At 41.6% G+C, this 15,794-nt stretch overlaps 1 protein-coding gene across 5 annotated transcripts in view; it reads left to right on the forward strand.

The window, feature by feature from the left end:
• The window catches only part of LOC127421815 (centrosomal protein of 164 kDa-like), a 32,934-nt gene that overhangs the window by 6,586 nt on the left and 10,554 nt on the right, over window positions 1-15,794 (forward strand). For 2 of the 5 annotated variants that reach the window (XM_051664952.1, XM_051664951.1), the window contains exons 6-17: window positions 5,544-5,627; window positions 5,742-5,819; window positions 6,176-6,277; window positions 9,438-9,491; window positions 9,644-9,762; window positions 9,922-10,374; window positions 10,877-10,963; window positions 11,103-11,286; window positions 13,374-13,448; window positions 13,557-13,679; window positions 14,098-14,241; window positions 15,094-15,177. In XM_051664952.1, coding sequence (XP_051520912.1) covers window positions 5,544-5,627; window positions 5,742-5,819; window positions 6,176-6,277; window positions 9,438-9,491; window positions 9,644-9,762; window positions 9,922-10,374; window positions 10,877-10,963; window positions 11,103-11,286; window positions 13,374-13,448; window positions 13,557-13,679; window positions 14,098-14,241; window positions 15,094-15,177 — 1,587 coding nt within the window. Of the gene's footprint in view, window positions 1-49; window positions 4,631-5,543; window positions 5,628-5,741; window positions 5,820-6,175; window positions 6,278-9,437; window positions 9,492-9,643; window positions 9,763-9,921; window positions 10,375-10,876; window positions 10,964-11,102; window positions 11,287-13,373; window positions 13,449-13,556; window positions 13,680-14,097; window positions 14,242-14,322; window positions 15,178-15,794 lie in introns of those variants that run through there. The other 3 variants (XM_051664954.1, XR_007894100.1, XM_051664953.1) reach the window with 3 other exon arrangements.

The raw sequence follows: 15,794 nt of genomic DNA on the forward strand, positions 1-15,794 counted from the left end.
TTAAGTATATATTTTAGTTTTGATTTATAAGTCATTTTTATTTGTATAGTGCTTTTCACAACACACATCGTTTCAAAGCAGCTTTACAGAAGATCATGCATTAACAGAAAATGAAACTGTAATATCTATAAAGTCTTAGAGTCATCATTGTGTAGTTTGATTAAATATGATTGTAAATTGAGTATAAAAATAAGTAATTAAATAATAATTGTATTTATAACCCCAGTGAGCAAGCTGAAGGCGACTGTGGCAATGAGCATAAAACTCCATAAGATGTTGATTAATGGAGAAAAATAATGTTTGGAGGAACCAGACTCACTGTGGGGGCCAGTTCCCCTCTGACTAAACAACATGAATATAATGACAATATTAGTTATTGATGTGCAGTGCAAGTAAGTGTTAAGGGTCAGTGTTTAAACAGATTTTGTATGAACTGTAAGATTAATGACTAATGTCTCTGAAGTTCATCCTGGATTAACTGCAGAAGTTCACATTGATGCATTGTCCTTTGTTTTGTTGGCAATTAATTGATAGTCTATGTATTCCATTATAAGAGTGTAGTCCATCAGTAGACCGAGGTGATGCAGGCAGAGATCAGTGAGGTGCATCACAGTTCAACTGGAAGATCATTTCGGTGAGGTTCGGTGGGGTCCATCCTAAGTCCAAGGTTCAGACAGTGGCATATGAAGAATTCCATGTCTTATGGTTGGAGTTGGCATCAGTTCATCCTCTGAAGTCCATCGTAATAGACTGAAGTGATGTTTGCCTGGCACCGGCTGCATTTAGTCGTCATCACTCAGAGACGCATAGCAGTGGAGTCCAACACCAAGCAGGAATGGAGCTGGATCTGGCCGGTTCTGGTGACCTCAGGAAATGAATCCCGGTGTTGAGATGTGGAAACAAATAGAATAATATTAGCGTAGATGCCATTCAATTATATGCAGAGTTATAGATTATGATCAATGTTTCTGGTTCCGGCAGACCTAACTAATGCAGCCTAATTGTGAGTTGAAGGATAAATTAGGTGTTTATCTGGCTAAATAGATGAGTCTTTAGTCTAGACTTAAACTGAGTGTGTCTGCATCCTGAACAGTGTTAGGGAGACTATTCCATAGTTTAGGAGCCAAATATGAAAAGGATCTACCTCCTTTTGTGGATTTTGATATTAATAAATATATTTTAACGGCTTATTTTGTCAGAATTGAGTAGAAGGAAATTTCTGGCCATCCAGTCTTTGATTTCATTGATACACTCTGCTAATTTGGAGAATTGTGAAATCTCATCAGGTTTTGAAGAAATATAAAGTTGGGTATTGTCGACATAACAGCGGAAACATATTCCATGATTCCTGATAATATCTCCCAGGGAAAGCATATATAAGGAGAAAAGCAGAGGCCCTAAAACTGATCCCTGTGTCACTCCATACTTTTGTTTGATTTAACAATTCTTCATTTACACAGACAAAGTGGTAGCGGTCAGATAAATAGGACCTAAATCATGCTAATGCAAGTCCACAAATGCCAACATAATTCTTCAGCCTATTCAAGAGAATATCGTGATCTATGGTGTCGAAGGCAGCACTAAGATCTAAAAGCACTAGAAGAGAAATGCAGCCGCGATCAGATGATAAGAGCAAGTCATTTGTAACTCTGATAAGTTCAGTCTCTGTACTGTGATGGGGGCTAAATCCTGTCTGAAATTGTTCATATATACTATTTCTCTGTAGAAATGAACATAGTTATGAGGACACTACCTTTTCTAGTATTTTTGGCATAAATGGTAGATTTGAAATCAGTCTGTAATTAGCCAGTTCTCCAGGATCAAGCTGTGGCTGCTTAATAAGTGGTTTGATAAGTGCCATTTTAAAGTTTCTTGGGACATGTCCTAAGGATAGCGAGGAGTTAATAATATTAAGAAGAGGTTCTGGGGGGCCTGGGTATCTCAGCGAGTATTGACGCTGACTATCACCCCTGGAGTCGTGAGTTTGAATCCAGGGTGTGCTGAGTGACTCCAGCCAGGTCTCCTAAGCAACCAAATTGGCCCGGTTGCTAGGGAGGGTAGAGTCACATGGGGTAACCTCCTCGTGGTTGTGATTAGTGGTTCTCGCTCTCAATGGGGCGTGTGGTGAGTTGTGTGTGGATCGTGGAGAGTAGCATGAGCCTCCACATGCTGTGAGTCTCCGCGGTGTCATGCACAACGAGTCACGTGATAAGATGCACGGATTGACAGTCTCAGAAGCGGAGGCAACTGAGACTTGTCCTCCACCACCCGGATTGAGGTGAGTAACGGCACCACCACGAGGACCTACTAAGTAGTGGGAATTGGGCATTCCAAATTGGGAGAAAAGGGGATAAATAAAAGAAGAGGTTCTGAGATTACAGTAAACACCTCTTTTAAGAGCTTAGTTGGTATTGGATCTAACAAACATGTTGTGGCCTTTGATTTTTTGATGAGTTTTGTTAGCTCTTCATGAACTATGACAGCAAAGGATTGAAGTTGCTCATGAGGAAAATTATGAGACACTGTTTTCTGAGGTGCTGTGACAGATGATTGCATAATTCCAATTTTATTTCTGATTATTTCAATTTTATCAGTAAAGAAACTCATGAAGTCATTACTCTTGTGCTACGATGGAATATCTGGTTCAGTCGAGGCTTTATTCCTAACCAATTTAGCCACAGTACTGAATAAACACCTAGGATTGTTGTGGTTATTTTCTATGAGTTTGCTCAAATATGCTGACCTGGCAGCTTTCAGTGCCTGTCTGTAGCTACAGACACTATCCTTATATGCACCGCAAAATACCTCTAATTTTGTATTCTTCCACTTGCTCTCCATTTTCGGAGCTGCTCTCTTGAGAGCATGAGTGTGATCATTGTACCATGGTGCAGGGCTTTTTTCTTGAATTTTCTTTAATCGAAGGGGGGTGACACTATCAAGAGTGCTAGAGAAGACTGTATTTATATTTTCTGTTATTACATCAAGTTCTTCTAGACTTTTTGGCTTACTGAGTATGTGAGACAATTCTGAAAGATTTTTAGTGAAGCTATCTTTAGTGGTCGAAAGAATAGTTCAACTGAACGATAGCGTGTTGTAGATTGAGTGACATTAGCTGATCGCAGCAAACAAGAGACGAGGTAATGATCTGAGATGTCATCGCTCTGCGGTAGAATTTCTATAGTATCACCATCAACTCCATATGACAGAATTAAATCTAGTGTATGATTATGGCGATGAGTTGGTCCTGTCACATTGATGTCACATTGATAGTTTTGTCTGACTCCAAGAGAGTTGAGAATATCGATAAATGCTAATCCTAATGTGTCATTTTCATTATCTATGTGAATGTTGAAGTCACCAACAATTAAAGCTCTATCTACAGTAACTACAAGATCTGATAGAAAATGTGCAAATTCACCAAGGAAATCAGAATACGGCCCAGGTGATCTGTATACTATAGAAAGGGCAAAAGACGACAGATGATATATATATATATATATATATATATATATATATCTGACGGTGTCACGTTAAGCATTATTAGTTCAAAAGACTTAAACTTATATCCTATCCTCTGAGTAACACCAAAAACTTCACTGTAAATTGTAGCAACACCTCCTCTTTGACCCTTCAGATGAGGCTCATGTTTATAACAATAACCTGAGGGAGAAGATTCATTTAAACTAATATATTCATCCGGTTTAAGCCAGGATTCAGTCAAACAGAGCGCATCCAAAATATGATCTGTAATAATTTCATTTACAATTAGTGCTTTGGTAGAAAGAGATCTTATGTTTAGTAGCCCTACCTTTATATGATGTTTATCTTCAATTTTTTTTATATTTTCAAGTTTGACCTTAATCATATTTTTTCTAAATGATTTAGTGAGGGGTTTGTGTTTGGTAGTTCGAGGAACAGACACTATATGATATCTAGGTTATACAGTCTCTATGTGTTGTAGTTTATGTGATCTGTGTGACGTCTCAAGGCAGCTAGTAGACGTTCAGATTAACCAGTTTGTCTGCTTCCTGACCTGGGCCCCAGTTAGTCAAATTCTATCACTATTAAGACTATGAGCCAAATTACTAGAGAGGAGAGCAGCACCTTCCCTGGAGGGATGGAGTCCATCTCTCTTTAGCAGGTCAGGTCTACCCCAAAAACTCTTCCAATTGTCTATAAATTCTATGCTATTCTCCGGACACCACTCAGACATCCATCAATTCAGTGACACTAATCTACTATAAACCTCATCACCACAATGAGCGGGGAGGTGGCCAGAGCATATTACAGTGTCTGACATCATTTGTGCAAGTTCACACACCTCTTTAACATTATCTCTAGTGATCTCCGACTGACGAAGCCGGACATTGTTAGCGCAAACATGAATAATAATTTTAGAAAATCTACATTTAGCATTAGCCTGCACTTGTAAATTTGATCTGATGTCAGTCGCTCTGGCACCCGAAATGCATTTAACAATAGTAGCTGGAGTCTCAATTTCCACATTCCTTACAATAGAATCACCTATTACTAAAGCTCTTTCAACATGATTCTCAGTAGGTGCATCACTGAGTGGGGAGAATCGAATGGAAACCCAAACAGGAACGGGAGAGTGGTGTCACTTTGCTGAGTGAGTATGCCGCCGAGACGTCACCCAAACGCCCTGCTGCGGGGGCTCTAGAGCCGGAACCCATCTGGAACCCGGATGCCATGACTTACCACAATTGTTTGTTGTTGTTGTTTTTATGGTTGTTCACGAGCAGCGAGGGTTTGAGATCAATTTGTATCCCTCACGCAATTGTTTGTTGTTATGGTTGTTCTTGATAAGCGGTGCTTTGAGATCAATGCAATAATCCGTGTAACACAGAGGAGAAAATGGTTGCACACGGTAAAATGCACGCAGTTGAATCGCGATAAGAAAATAATGCGGGGGGGTCCATGCACGCTGAAAATGGTAAAGATTAAAGATTAAACGCTGAAAGCAAAGATAAGCAATGCTAAAAAAGCTAGCAGACTACAAACACAGACTCGAGCTAGGCGCCACCAGGAACAGGAACAGGAAGTGGCAAATGCTGTCCAATGAACCGGTGAATGAATGACTTGCTCTTAACCGGTAACTATACTTGACTATACTATAAATGGCCTGTTTATGTTTTCTGTACAAAGTGAAGTTTGTGTCTCCTGACACGATGCAGTATAGTGACATGAGTTGAATCATGTGTCTTGCATCTTATTCTGAACCAACCACAAGATATTTTATCGGTCACTTGTTTTTTATTTTGTTGCGCTGGCTCCACCCACAGTGAAATGTCATTGGTCCAAACCTCCCGCTCCTCATAGCTGCATATTGCAGATTAAAAATATTCTAATTAGGCGCCTGCTTATGAGATAGTGTGAGAGGTTTTTATTTTGGAAATACTGACTTTCAGTTTTCCACTGATTTAGTCTTAAAATCAGAAACGGACATTATTAAAAATGTTACTGGTGTACTGCATGTATGTTATGTGTTGTTTGTGTTGTGTGTGTGTGTGTGTGTGTATCAGGGTGGTATGTCGAGCATCAGTGCTGTCAGGAGCATTCATGAGAAGAGGAGTGCTGAGGAAGAGGAGGAGATCTCAGAGGAAGAGGTGCATCCGAAATGCACACACACAAACACCTTAGTGATCATACCTACACAACACACACTGGTCTCCATGTGAACTCACCTGTGTGCTTGTGTTTGTGTTTATGTGTGTGTGTAGAGGCCGCGGGATTCAGCTGGTCTTCTGCAGAACCTGCATCTAGATTTGGACGCTCTGGGAGGAGGACTGCAGTATGAGGTGAGTCTCACTAACGGCATATAAGATAATGTTCAGTCAGCTGAACATTATCACAAAATACACCCTGTCAGGGAAGCCAGGATGTATAATGACTAGCTGACTGCTTAGCAAATAAATAAATGTACATGAAATGTAGATTTGGGTGTAAACGGTTTTATTATGTAAGAGTGTGTTGTGAAGCAAGAAAGGAAATTACTTGCCTGGGACAATTTAGTGTCATTAATACACAAATATTTGAAGTGATTCAAAGAAATGTGTAATAACTTATCATATGACACATCATACAGACATCATGTCACGATACTTACACAACCTGCTTCTCCATTAATGCATATGTGTTTTTGTGTGTGTTACAGGACAGTGAGGTCAGTGGGACGGCTCCTCCTGAAGAAAGAACAGAACCTGAACTACAAGATCCGGCCTTATCTAGAGACCACAGTCCAGAGATACCTTCAGAGGTACCTGTCTGTCTGTCTGTCTCACTGTCAGTCTGTCTTAGTCTCACTAATAAACCTGATTTCTGTCTACCCCTGTTATTTATTTCTGTGACTCTTTGTTACTAATACCGCTGTTTGTTGGTTCGGGACGAGGGATCTGCATGTGGCCTCACACCACCTGTTTGTCTCTGTCTGTCTCTCTCTTTGTCTGTCTGTCTCTCTAACTACATCCCTCCACTGTAAGGACTCCTTGTGTGGACGTCACCTCCCCTCCACAGGGGGCAGCAGGGAGTGCAGCAGTGCTGTTTCCTGCCCTCCCACCCCAGATGCTGCAGTATCCAGTGGCCGAGAGGAAGACGAGGAAACGAGCGATATGAAGAATCAAGGTGTGAAGGAAGACATGAAGGTGAAACGTGCAGATAAAGAGGAGAACAATAAGAAAACAAACAACAGACAGAATAGAACAGACAGAGAGAGTGGGGAAGTGACAGAAAACAAACATGACAAACAGGAAGAGAGTGAAGAGGTAGATGAACAAATACAGCGATTAAACAGTTCTGAAGAGAATAAGAGAGACCAGATGTGGGAGACATCAGAAGAGAGAGATCAGACAGAGAAAAGATCAGAGGAACTGAAGGATCAGGTGGAGGAAAGATCAGATGAAAAGAGAGATCAGATGATGAAGAGATCAGATGAAAAGAGAGATCAGATGGTGAAGAGATCAGATGAAAAGAGAGATCAGATGGAGGAGATATTGGTGGAACAGAGAGATCAGACGGAGGCGAGAGAGTCTGAGATCTGTGAGGAGGAGTGCGAGGAACTCGAACCCGAGACCACAGCAGACATGAAAGACTCTGAGAATTCCTCCCTTCATCAGAGAGACGGTGTTCAGAATGACAGAAACTCTGACAGCGAAGAGATCGTACAATTTCAGTGTCCTGAAGACACACAGCACATCAGTAAATCTAACAACACAAACATTAAAACAGGGATAGAGGGGAGGAAGTTTGTGCCTCAGTGGAATCCTGTGTCCAGTGAGGTAGGACTGAGTGCCATGCCTCCTGCCCCAATGCCCCACCCCCACCATATGCCCCGCCCCAGCCTCACGGTGACTGTTTGACTAAGAATTTCACAGTCAAATCTGATGCATGTTTTCTGTCAAATGTTCTCATTGCTCCTACCAAAAATGAGTGAGCTAGACATCACTGTTGTAGCACCCTTGTTTTAATGCAGTGCTTGATTGACAGGTGAGAAAGCTGTCCTTTGCTATTGTCTGAGCATCTACACTACAAATGCAATGTGGCCATATGTGTCCCTGACCAACTGATTAGTGAAATCTACAGTTGTCCTGATGGATATCTTGTTAACTTGCTACTAAGGCTTTATTCACACAGGCAGAAAAATCAGATTTTTTTGGCCTATCTGACTCAAATCCTTTTAGGCTTTTGTAGTCTGAACAGGACAAAAACACAAAAAATCAGATTTTTACAAGCCTGATTCAAACCACACTCATTGGTTTCACTCATCTGATCTTTCTTAATGCATCTCAATCTGAATGGTCAGATCAGATTTTTATGTTTTTTTCATCATTCATTGTTTGCGACAGGTTGTTTCGTCGAGAATACATATACTGCGTTACAAACTGCTTAAATGATGCCTTCACAGGGCACTTCGAAGGGAAACCAATAATGATGACCACGCTGTAGAATCGTAACAAGAATTTTTTTTAATAAAATAATGGCTTAAAAAGGGAGTTCAGAATGACCGTTTTATTACACCTTACAGCCCTCCGACAGTGAAAGGTAAAGTCTATGAGGGGAATAGGACATTGGGATGATCACTTCTCGATGGAGCGCACCCATGTGTCGTGTATATGTTACAGGCCAGCCAAAGCAGTGTAAACCTCTAAAATAATACAGATATTGACTTGATATTGGGATTTTCTCCCCAATTTGGAATGCCCAATTCCCAATGTGCTCTAAGTCCTCGTGGTGGCGTAGTGACTCGCCTCAATCCGGGTGGTGGAGGACGAATCTCAGTTGCCTCCGCGTCTGAGACCGTCAATCCGCGCATCTTATCACGTGGCTTGTTGAGCACGTTACCACGGAGACGTAGCGCGTTTGGAGGCTTCACGCTATTCTCCGCAGCATCCACGCACAACTCACCACACGCCCCACCGAGAGCGAGAATCACATTATAGCGACCACGAGGAGGTTACCCCATGTGACTCTACCCTCCCTAGCAACCGGGCCAATTTGGTTGCTTAGGAGACCTGGCTGGAGTCACTCAGCACGCCCTGGATTCAAACTCGCGACTCCAGGTGTGGTAGTCAGTGTCAATACTCGCTGAGATACCCAGGCCCGACAAAGTGTTTTTTTTAAGCATGACGTCATCACGCACACCATTTTTATTGATAAAAGTCCATTTGAATGGAAACAGGAAACAGAAATTTTTTTTTATGCATTTTCAATTTGTCGATAACAAAACAGTGCGAAAAATGGATGGGAAGTAGGTTTATGGCAACTAACATGGAAGTGCTAGCAAAAGCAACTGCTGTCTGAACAGAAAAAAATCTGATCTGTCCACATATAATCAACAGTTTGAACAGTCAGTCTTAAAAATCAGATTTGAGAATAAATCAGATTTTTCCTGCACTGTGAACAAAGCCTAAGTGTCTCAGTCAGAACTCAAAGTTTGGCGATTCCAGCTCTTTCCACTGGAACTGTGGCACACTGGTATCTTGACTCCTGGAAATGACTAAGTCAGCCAATCAGATTGGAGCTTGTGATCTTATCCAGCTCTTACCTTTTGGATATTTAATATGCATCAGATGATCAGTGAACGTTCTGTTGTGTGCTTCCTGCACTTCCCCTGCTTCTCTTGTCTCTGTAGATTTATCTCAGTGTGGTAGTGAATGGCAGCACAGAGGAGAGACTTTGATATTGGGATGTGTTTCATTGGACAAAGCCTGTGATGATCATCACACACAGGCTCATCTTGGGAGAATAAAGCTGACTGAATCCCAGCATCCTCTCCTGCTGTGTGCTCCCTGCTGTCTGTCTGTGTGTCTGTTATCTGTCTGTCCTAAATCCAGCATGTTGATGAGGGCTAGTGGTAATGTTTTGATACACTGCTGTGATGCACTGATGTATGTGTGATGTCATTTCCTGTGTTTTAACAGGAGTCTGAGGTCAGTAAGCAGGTGAAGTCGCTCTCATCCTCTGGTGACGTGCAGGTATGACATCATCAACACACTCAAACACAGCAAATGTGTTTGGCGGAACAAAAGGGGGCATGGCCCCTAAAAAATTATTTTCAGAAAGACCAGTTTAGTGTGTCTGTCTGTTGAACATCTCTCATAATTTGAGTCTTCGTGTGTGTTTTCAGGCTGGATTCTGCACGAAACTCTCAGAGTACGTATTTGACCCGTTGGATCTGTCACCTGCTAAAGAGGTCGATGGAGAGATGGAAACAGACAGCTGGAAGATCTCAGAGTCTGCAGACAGGTGCTGCTCAAACACACTCAAAGCATGTCAAACATTATCTTATGATGATGTAATATAATAGGGTGTTATGAGCACTTGAGGCGTTCACACAGGTCACGTGCTTGTGTTCAAAAACAGCCAGATGGAATGCAGAATCTGTGTTTGTGTCTCTGCTCACAGACATCTGTATGAAGACGGGACGTCCGCTCAGATCCTGCTGTTGCCGTCTGCTGCCTCCAAATCTCTAGAGAACATCAGCAGAACATCCTACAACCAGAGACTTGCGACCGCTCACGGCAGAACCGACACCATGAGCAACATTACCACTGAACATGAGCGACACGAGAGAGAACTGAGTGACATCAGAGAGAGACAAGAACATGAGCGAAGAGAGAATGAGGAGAGAGAGCTGAAGAAACAAGGACAAGAGGTGGAGGGAAGAGAGAACACTCAGGAGGAAGAACAACACAGAAAGAGTGATGAAGAGGAGGATGAAGGGCAGAAGAGAGAAGAGGAGAGGAGGAGACTGGTGGAGGAGATGAACAGGAGACTGGAGCTACTGAGAGCTGATCTAAAGGAGGAGGAGGAAGAGGAGGAGCAGAGGATGAAGGAGGAGAGTGATGAGCAGATGAGGTGAGTGACCTCAGCAGTCAGGTCAGAGGTCAAGTATAGTGTAGCATATCTGTGAGCCCATTTACATCAGCGTTTACACCTGGTAGTAAAGGGTTAATTCACCCAAAAATGATAATCCTGTCATGATTTATTTATCTTTAAGCCATCCCAGATGTGTATGACTTTCCTTCTCCAGCAGAACCGAAGTGAAGATTTTTATAAGCACATTTATGCTCTTTTTGTCCATACAATGAAAGCGAATGGGTGCCATGAGGCTGCTGGCTGTTTGACGGTCCAAAAGTCATATTTAGGCAACATAAAAGTACTCCACATGACTCCAGTCGATCAGTGAATGTCTTCTGAAGCAAATCGATAGGTTGGTGTAAGAAACAAATCGATAATTAAAACGTTTTTAACTTTACACAGAGGTTTGTTCTGCGCGTGTTTCGTTAATGAGGCCCACTGTGTCGTTACATCATGTGTGTGTTTCAGGTTTGTTGTGTATTTCTGTTGTGTGTTTCAGACTGCTGAGGGAGCAGATACTGAGAAAGAGACGAGACGAGGAGGAGCGATTGAAAAACGATACACACACACGACTACAAAACCTCAAGTACGCACACACACACACACACACACACGTTTATCTCCATTGTTTGTTTATAAAGTTAATTATAATAACTACAGACTAACAGAACACTATTACACCATCATGACACTCACACATACATCCGTTTCCTGTGTGTGTGAAGGGATGAGAGTGAGGTGAAACTCCGAGAGCTGCACTCAGAGCTGGAGGCGGAGCGTGAGAGGGTGGAGACTCAGAGGAGGAGGAGTTTAGAGTGTTTAAGGGCGGAGTTGGAGGAGGAGCTCCAAGCTGAGAGGAAGCGCCTACAAGAGAAGAAGGAGGAGCAACTGAACTCCATCAGACTAGAGGTGTGTGTACACTGCAAAACATTATATTCATATGTACAAGTGACTTTGTCTTGTTTTCCAGTAAAAATATCTAAATATGTATCTTGTTTTAAGGAGTTAGTTAAGTTTCCCTCCTATGGTAATGAAAAATGGCACTTCCCTTTGGTATTCACGGTCATTTTTTACCGGAAGGGTCAGATGTGTAACCCTTTTTTTTTTTTTTTGTGATGATGATGATACCATTTCTTCTTCGCTGAAGTAACAACAATAAAATTATGCATTTCTTTTGGGATTTTATGCTATTTTGATCCTGTTTACCATTTTACCATTAATTTGCATACACAAATAAGCACATTTTTGAAACAAAAATTTTAAATTCAGTACCTATACTTTTATAAGTTGAAACATGAAGAAAATATGAGAATGTGACATAAATTGGAGGCAGATTTCTGCCATCTGGAGAACAAAATATAAATAAAATGACTTGAACATCATGTCATGCCAGTAACAGACAGTAGATGTCCTACTGTGTAGTCTGATGACTTGTTGAAACCTAATTTTATATTTTATCACAAGATATGCATTTGGATATATATTTAGACATGATCAAACTATTATTTGTCAAAGTTTAGCTTTTTAAATTGATTTGAAATTTCAGTTTTTGCAGTTAATGTCATTATGCTTACAGTCAAACCTGACCATGGTGTTACAAAGAGAAGACACAGAATAAACATTTTTCTACTAATACTTTATTTCAAACATAAAAATGTAATAACTCAAAGTAAATGCATAATAATGTCAAGAAAATAAACATCAAGAAACAGAAATGAACTGCAAAATTCTGAAAATTCAATTAGAGAAAAATCAGAAGAATCAGAGTAAACATTTCGCAATTTCAAACTTTCTATAGAAAAATGTTATTTCGCAAACGTGTGTGTGTGTGTCTGTGTGAGTGTATGTCTGTGTGTGTGTGTGAGTGTATGTCTGTGTGTGTGTGTGAGTGTGTATGTCTGTGTGTGTGTGTGTGTGTCTGTGTGTGTGAGAGAGTGTCTGTGTGTGTGTGTGTGTGTGTCTGTGTGTGTGAGAGAGAGTGTCTGTGTGTGTGTGTGTGTGTGTCTGTGTGTGTGAGAGAGAGTGTCTGTGTGTGTGTGTGTGTGTGTCTGTGTGTGTCTGTGTTCTGCATTGTGAGTGTGTGTATGTGTGTGTGTTTGTGTGTTCTGCATTGTGTGTTATTGTCTCACCCTTTATTTCTGAGTGTGTGTGTTAAGCATTGTGACTAATGTTTTGTTGTTTTGACAAATGTAAAAAAAAAGCTCTCACCAGTTAATTTTTTTTGTGTGTGTAACTGTGTTTGTGTGTGAGTGAGTGTGTGAGTGAGTGTGTGTGTGTTTGTGTGTGTCAGTGTGTTTGTCTGTGTGTGTGTGTCAGTGTCAGTGTGTTTGTGTGTGTCAGTGTGTTTGTGTGTGTCAGTGTGTTTGTGTGTGTGTGTGTTTGTGTGTGAGTGGGTGTGTGAGTGAGTGAGTGTGTGTCAGTGTGTTTGTCTGTGTGTGTTTGTGTGTGAGTGGGTGTGTGAGTGAGTGAGTGTGTGTCAGTGTGTTTGTTTGTGTGTGTGTGAGTGTGTGTTTGTGTGTGTCAGTGTGTTTGTCTGTGTGTGTGTGTGTGTTTGTGTGTGAGTGAGTGTGTGAGTGAGTGAGTGTGTGTCAGTGTGTTTGTCTGTGTGTGTTTGTGTGTGAGTGGGTGTGTATGTTTTGCTCTGAGGATGTTTTAGAGTCTCACCCTGTAATTTCTGTCTGTTTTTTCTGCATTGTGGCTGATATATTAATTGTATTTGACAGATAAAACATTTGACAGATAATTTGGTCTTTCCCTTTCATTTTCAATTGTCGGTCAATTTTGACAGCGAATACTAAAAGTGGCACTTTTTATTTTTTTTAATGACCACTTTTTTATGTTCAGATGGCAAATGGAGGAAAAGTCACCAAGTCTTCTACTGCTCAGATAAAGGAAACCATTTTTGCAGAAATGACGATAATAATAAACGATATGATTTTTGTAATGTAAATGTCTGAGTGTTTGTGTGTTGGTGTTTAACGCTGTGTGTTTGTCAGGCTAAATTGAGTGATAGACAAAAGGAATTAAGAAGTCCAAGACCAGAACAACCATTAGCAGAGTACCAGAGAGAGGTACACAACACACACACACACACAGACAAAACATGCTCTTCACAGGACTGATTGTATGTTAACGTGTGTGTGTGTGTGTGTGTGTGTGTGTGTGTTTGTGTGTGTCAGCTCACAGATGTGCTACAGGAAGTTCGGGAGGAAGTTGAGAGAGATCACAGAAGAAAACTAAAACATCTGAAAGAGGAACATCATCATGAACTACAGAACCTGAGAGAGACACACCTGGAGCAGGTACAGAACACATATACATTCACTGAAGCTGTATGTCAGGTGTGTTGTTGTTAAACTGTCAGACTGCACGGCCACTGACTGTCTGATTTATATTACAAGACCTTTCTCAAAATCTCTAATCTGATTACATACTGACAGCCAATGTCCAGGAGTCCGTGTGCACAGGTTTCTATCAGTCCAGCAGGAAACAAACTTCCCTGACTGCTAAAATGAAAAACTACTTTACGTTTGTGACATGCATGTCCAATTTTAGATTTAGCCACCCCTAAACATCAGGTAAAACTATAAACCTTGATTGGTCTCTTTTCATGTCTCTTCCTGTCTAAGTGGGCAGTTCTTGGCCAGAATAAACTACAGTGTGGAGTAGACTTCATTCCCATAGTCAAAAGACTGAGTACTGTGTGTTGTGTGTTTTCAGGAGAGCAGAGAGAGAGAAGGTTTGTTGAATTCTCTTCAGGAGGAGAGAGACACACTGATCTCTAAACATACAACACAACTACACAAACTAAAGAACATGCTGGACACACAACTACAGGAGACCCGCAGGACACACTCACAGAAGGTCAGCATGTGACAAATAACACACAACAACTGCACAGATAAATGAGTAAAGACAAGAGTAGTGTTTTTCATGTGAATGAAGTGTGTGTGTGGTGTTTGTGTGTCTGTGTGTGGTGTTTGTGTGTCTGTCTGTGTGTCTGTGTGTCTGTCTGTCTGTCTGTCTGTCTGTCTGTCTGTCTGTCTGTCTGTGTGTGGTGTTTGTGTCTGTGTGTGTGTCTGTCTGTCTGTGTGTGTGTCTGTCTGTCTGTGTGTGGTGTTTGTGTCTGTGTGTGTGGTGTGTTTGTGTGTGTCTGTGTTTGCCTGTTTGTGTGTGTTTGCCTGTGTGTGTGTGTCTGTCTGTGTGTGTGTGTGTGTGTTTGTGTGTGTCTATGTGTTTGCCTATTTGTGTGTGTGTGTGTGTTTGCCTGTGTGTGTGTGTCTGTCTGTCTGTCTGTCTGTCTGTGTGTGTGTGTGTGTGTGTGTCTGTCTGTGTGTGTGTGTGTGTGTGTGTCTGTCTTTGTGTCTGTGTGTGTGCCTGTGTGTGTTTGTGTCTGTCTCGTTGTCTGTGTGTGTGCCTGTGTGTGTTTGTGTCTGTCCGTGGTGTGTGTGTGTGTGTTTGTATGTATGTGTGTGTGTTTGTGTGTTTGTGCCTGTGTGTGGTGTGTGTGTTTGTGCCTGTGTGTGTGTGTTTGTATGTGTGTGTGTGTTTGTGTGTGTGTTTGGGTCTGTGTTTGTGTGTGTGTGTGTTTGTGGTGCGTGCGTGTTTGCGTGTGTGTACGTGTGTTTGCGTGTGTGTATACATGTGTGTGTGTTTGTGTGTGTACGTTTGTGTGTGTGTTTGTGCATGCATGTGTGTGCGTTTGTGTGTGTGTAGGAGACAGCGTTACAGGAGTTGATGGAGAAACTGGAGATACAAACAAAAGATCTTCAAATTCGAGAGGCTGAACTGCAGGCAAAGGTACAACACTGTGTGTGTGTGTGTGTGTGTGTGTGTGTGTTATTTTTATGCGTTATCATAGTTTTGGGTTAGGTCAGTGTTATGTAAACACTCAAATTCGCTTTATATTTCAGTTTAGTTTGAGTTTGTTTCATCAAATGTTTTGTTCGTTACAGTTTTTATTTTATGCACACATTTCTGTTTTGTGCATGAGATAAAAACTCTGATTGGCAGACCATGGCCACCGTGTGTAGATTTGGATTGGGTCGCGGACAGCAGGGAAAGAACTATGCCATGATTCCCCATTGAAAATGTTTCCACGGCCACCCAGTAGAAATTTAGGGTTGCCGAGCGGTAATATTGTGTTCGGAGCTTTATACGTGCTAAAGATGCTTCTTATCTGCAAGGCAATATTTTCGCAGAATGGTTGAACCAAACCCTGGTTTTTGCGCGAGTGTGCCAAGAGCCATCACAGAACCCCTCGTGCGGTCGTGCGAACTCTGCTCTATCCTACTGAATCTCTGATGCACACGCATCAACTGGTCTTCGCTCGATATTACATCAAACCTCTCAAACAGCTGGACAACCCCGACATTATAAACAGCGCTGGGGAGGAACAGAGCACTGTGCTATGCGGC

The sequence above is a fragment of the Myxocyprinus asiaticus genome, chromosome 31, assembly GCF_019703515.2.
Source record: "Myxocyprinus asiaticus isolate MX2 ecotype Aquarium Trade chromosome 31, UBuf_Myxa_2, whole genome shotgun sequence".
In the NCBI taxonomy this organism is placed as follows: domain Eukaryota; kingdom Metazoa; phylum Chordata; class Actinopteri; order Cypriniformes; family Catostomidae; genus Myxocyprinus; species Myxocyprinus asiaticus.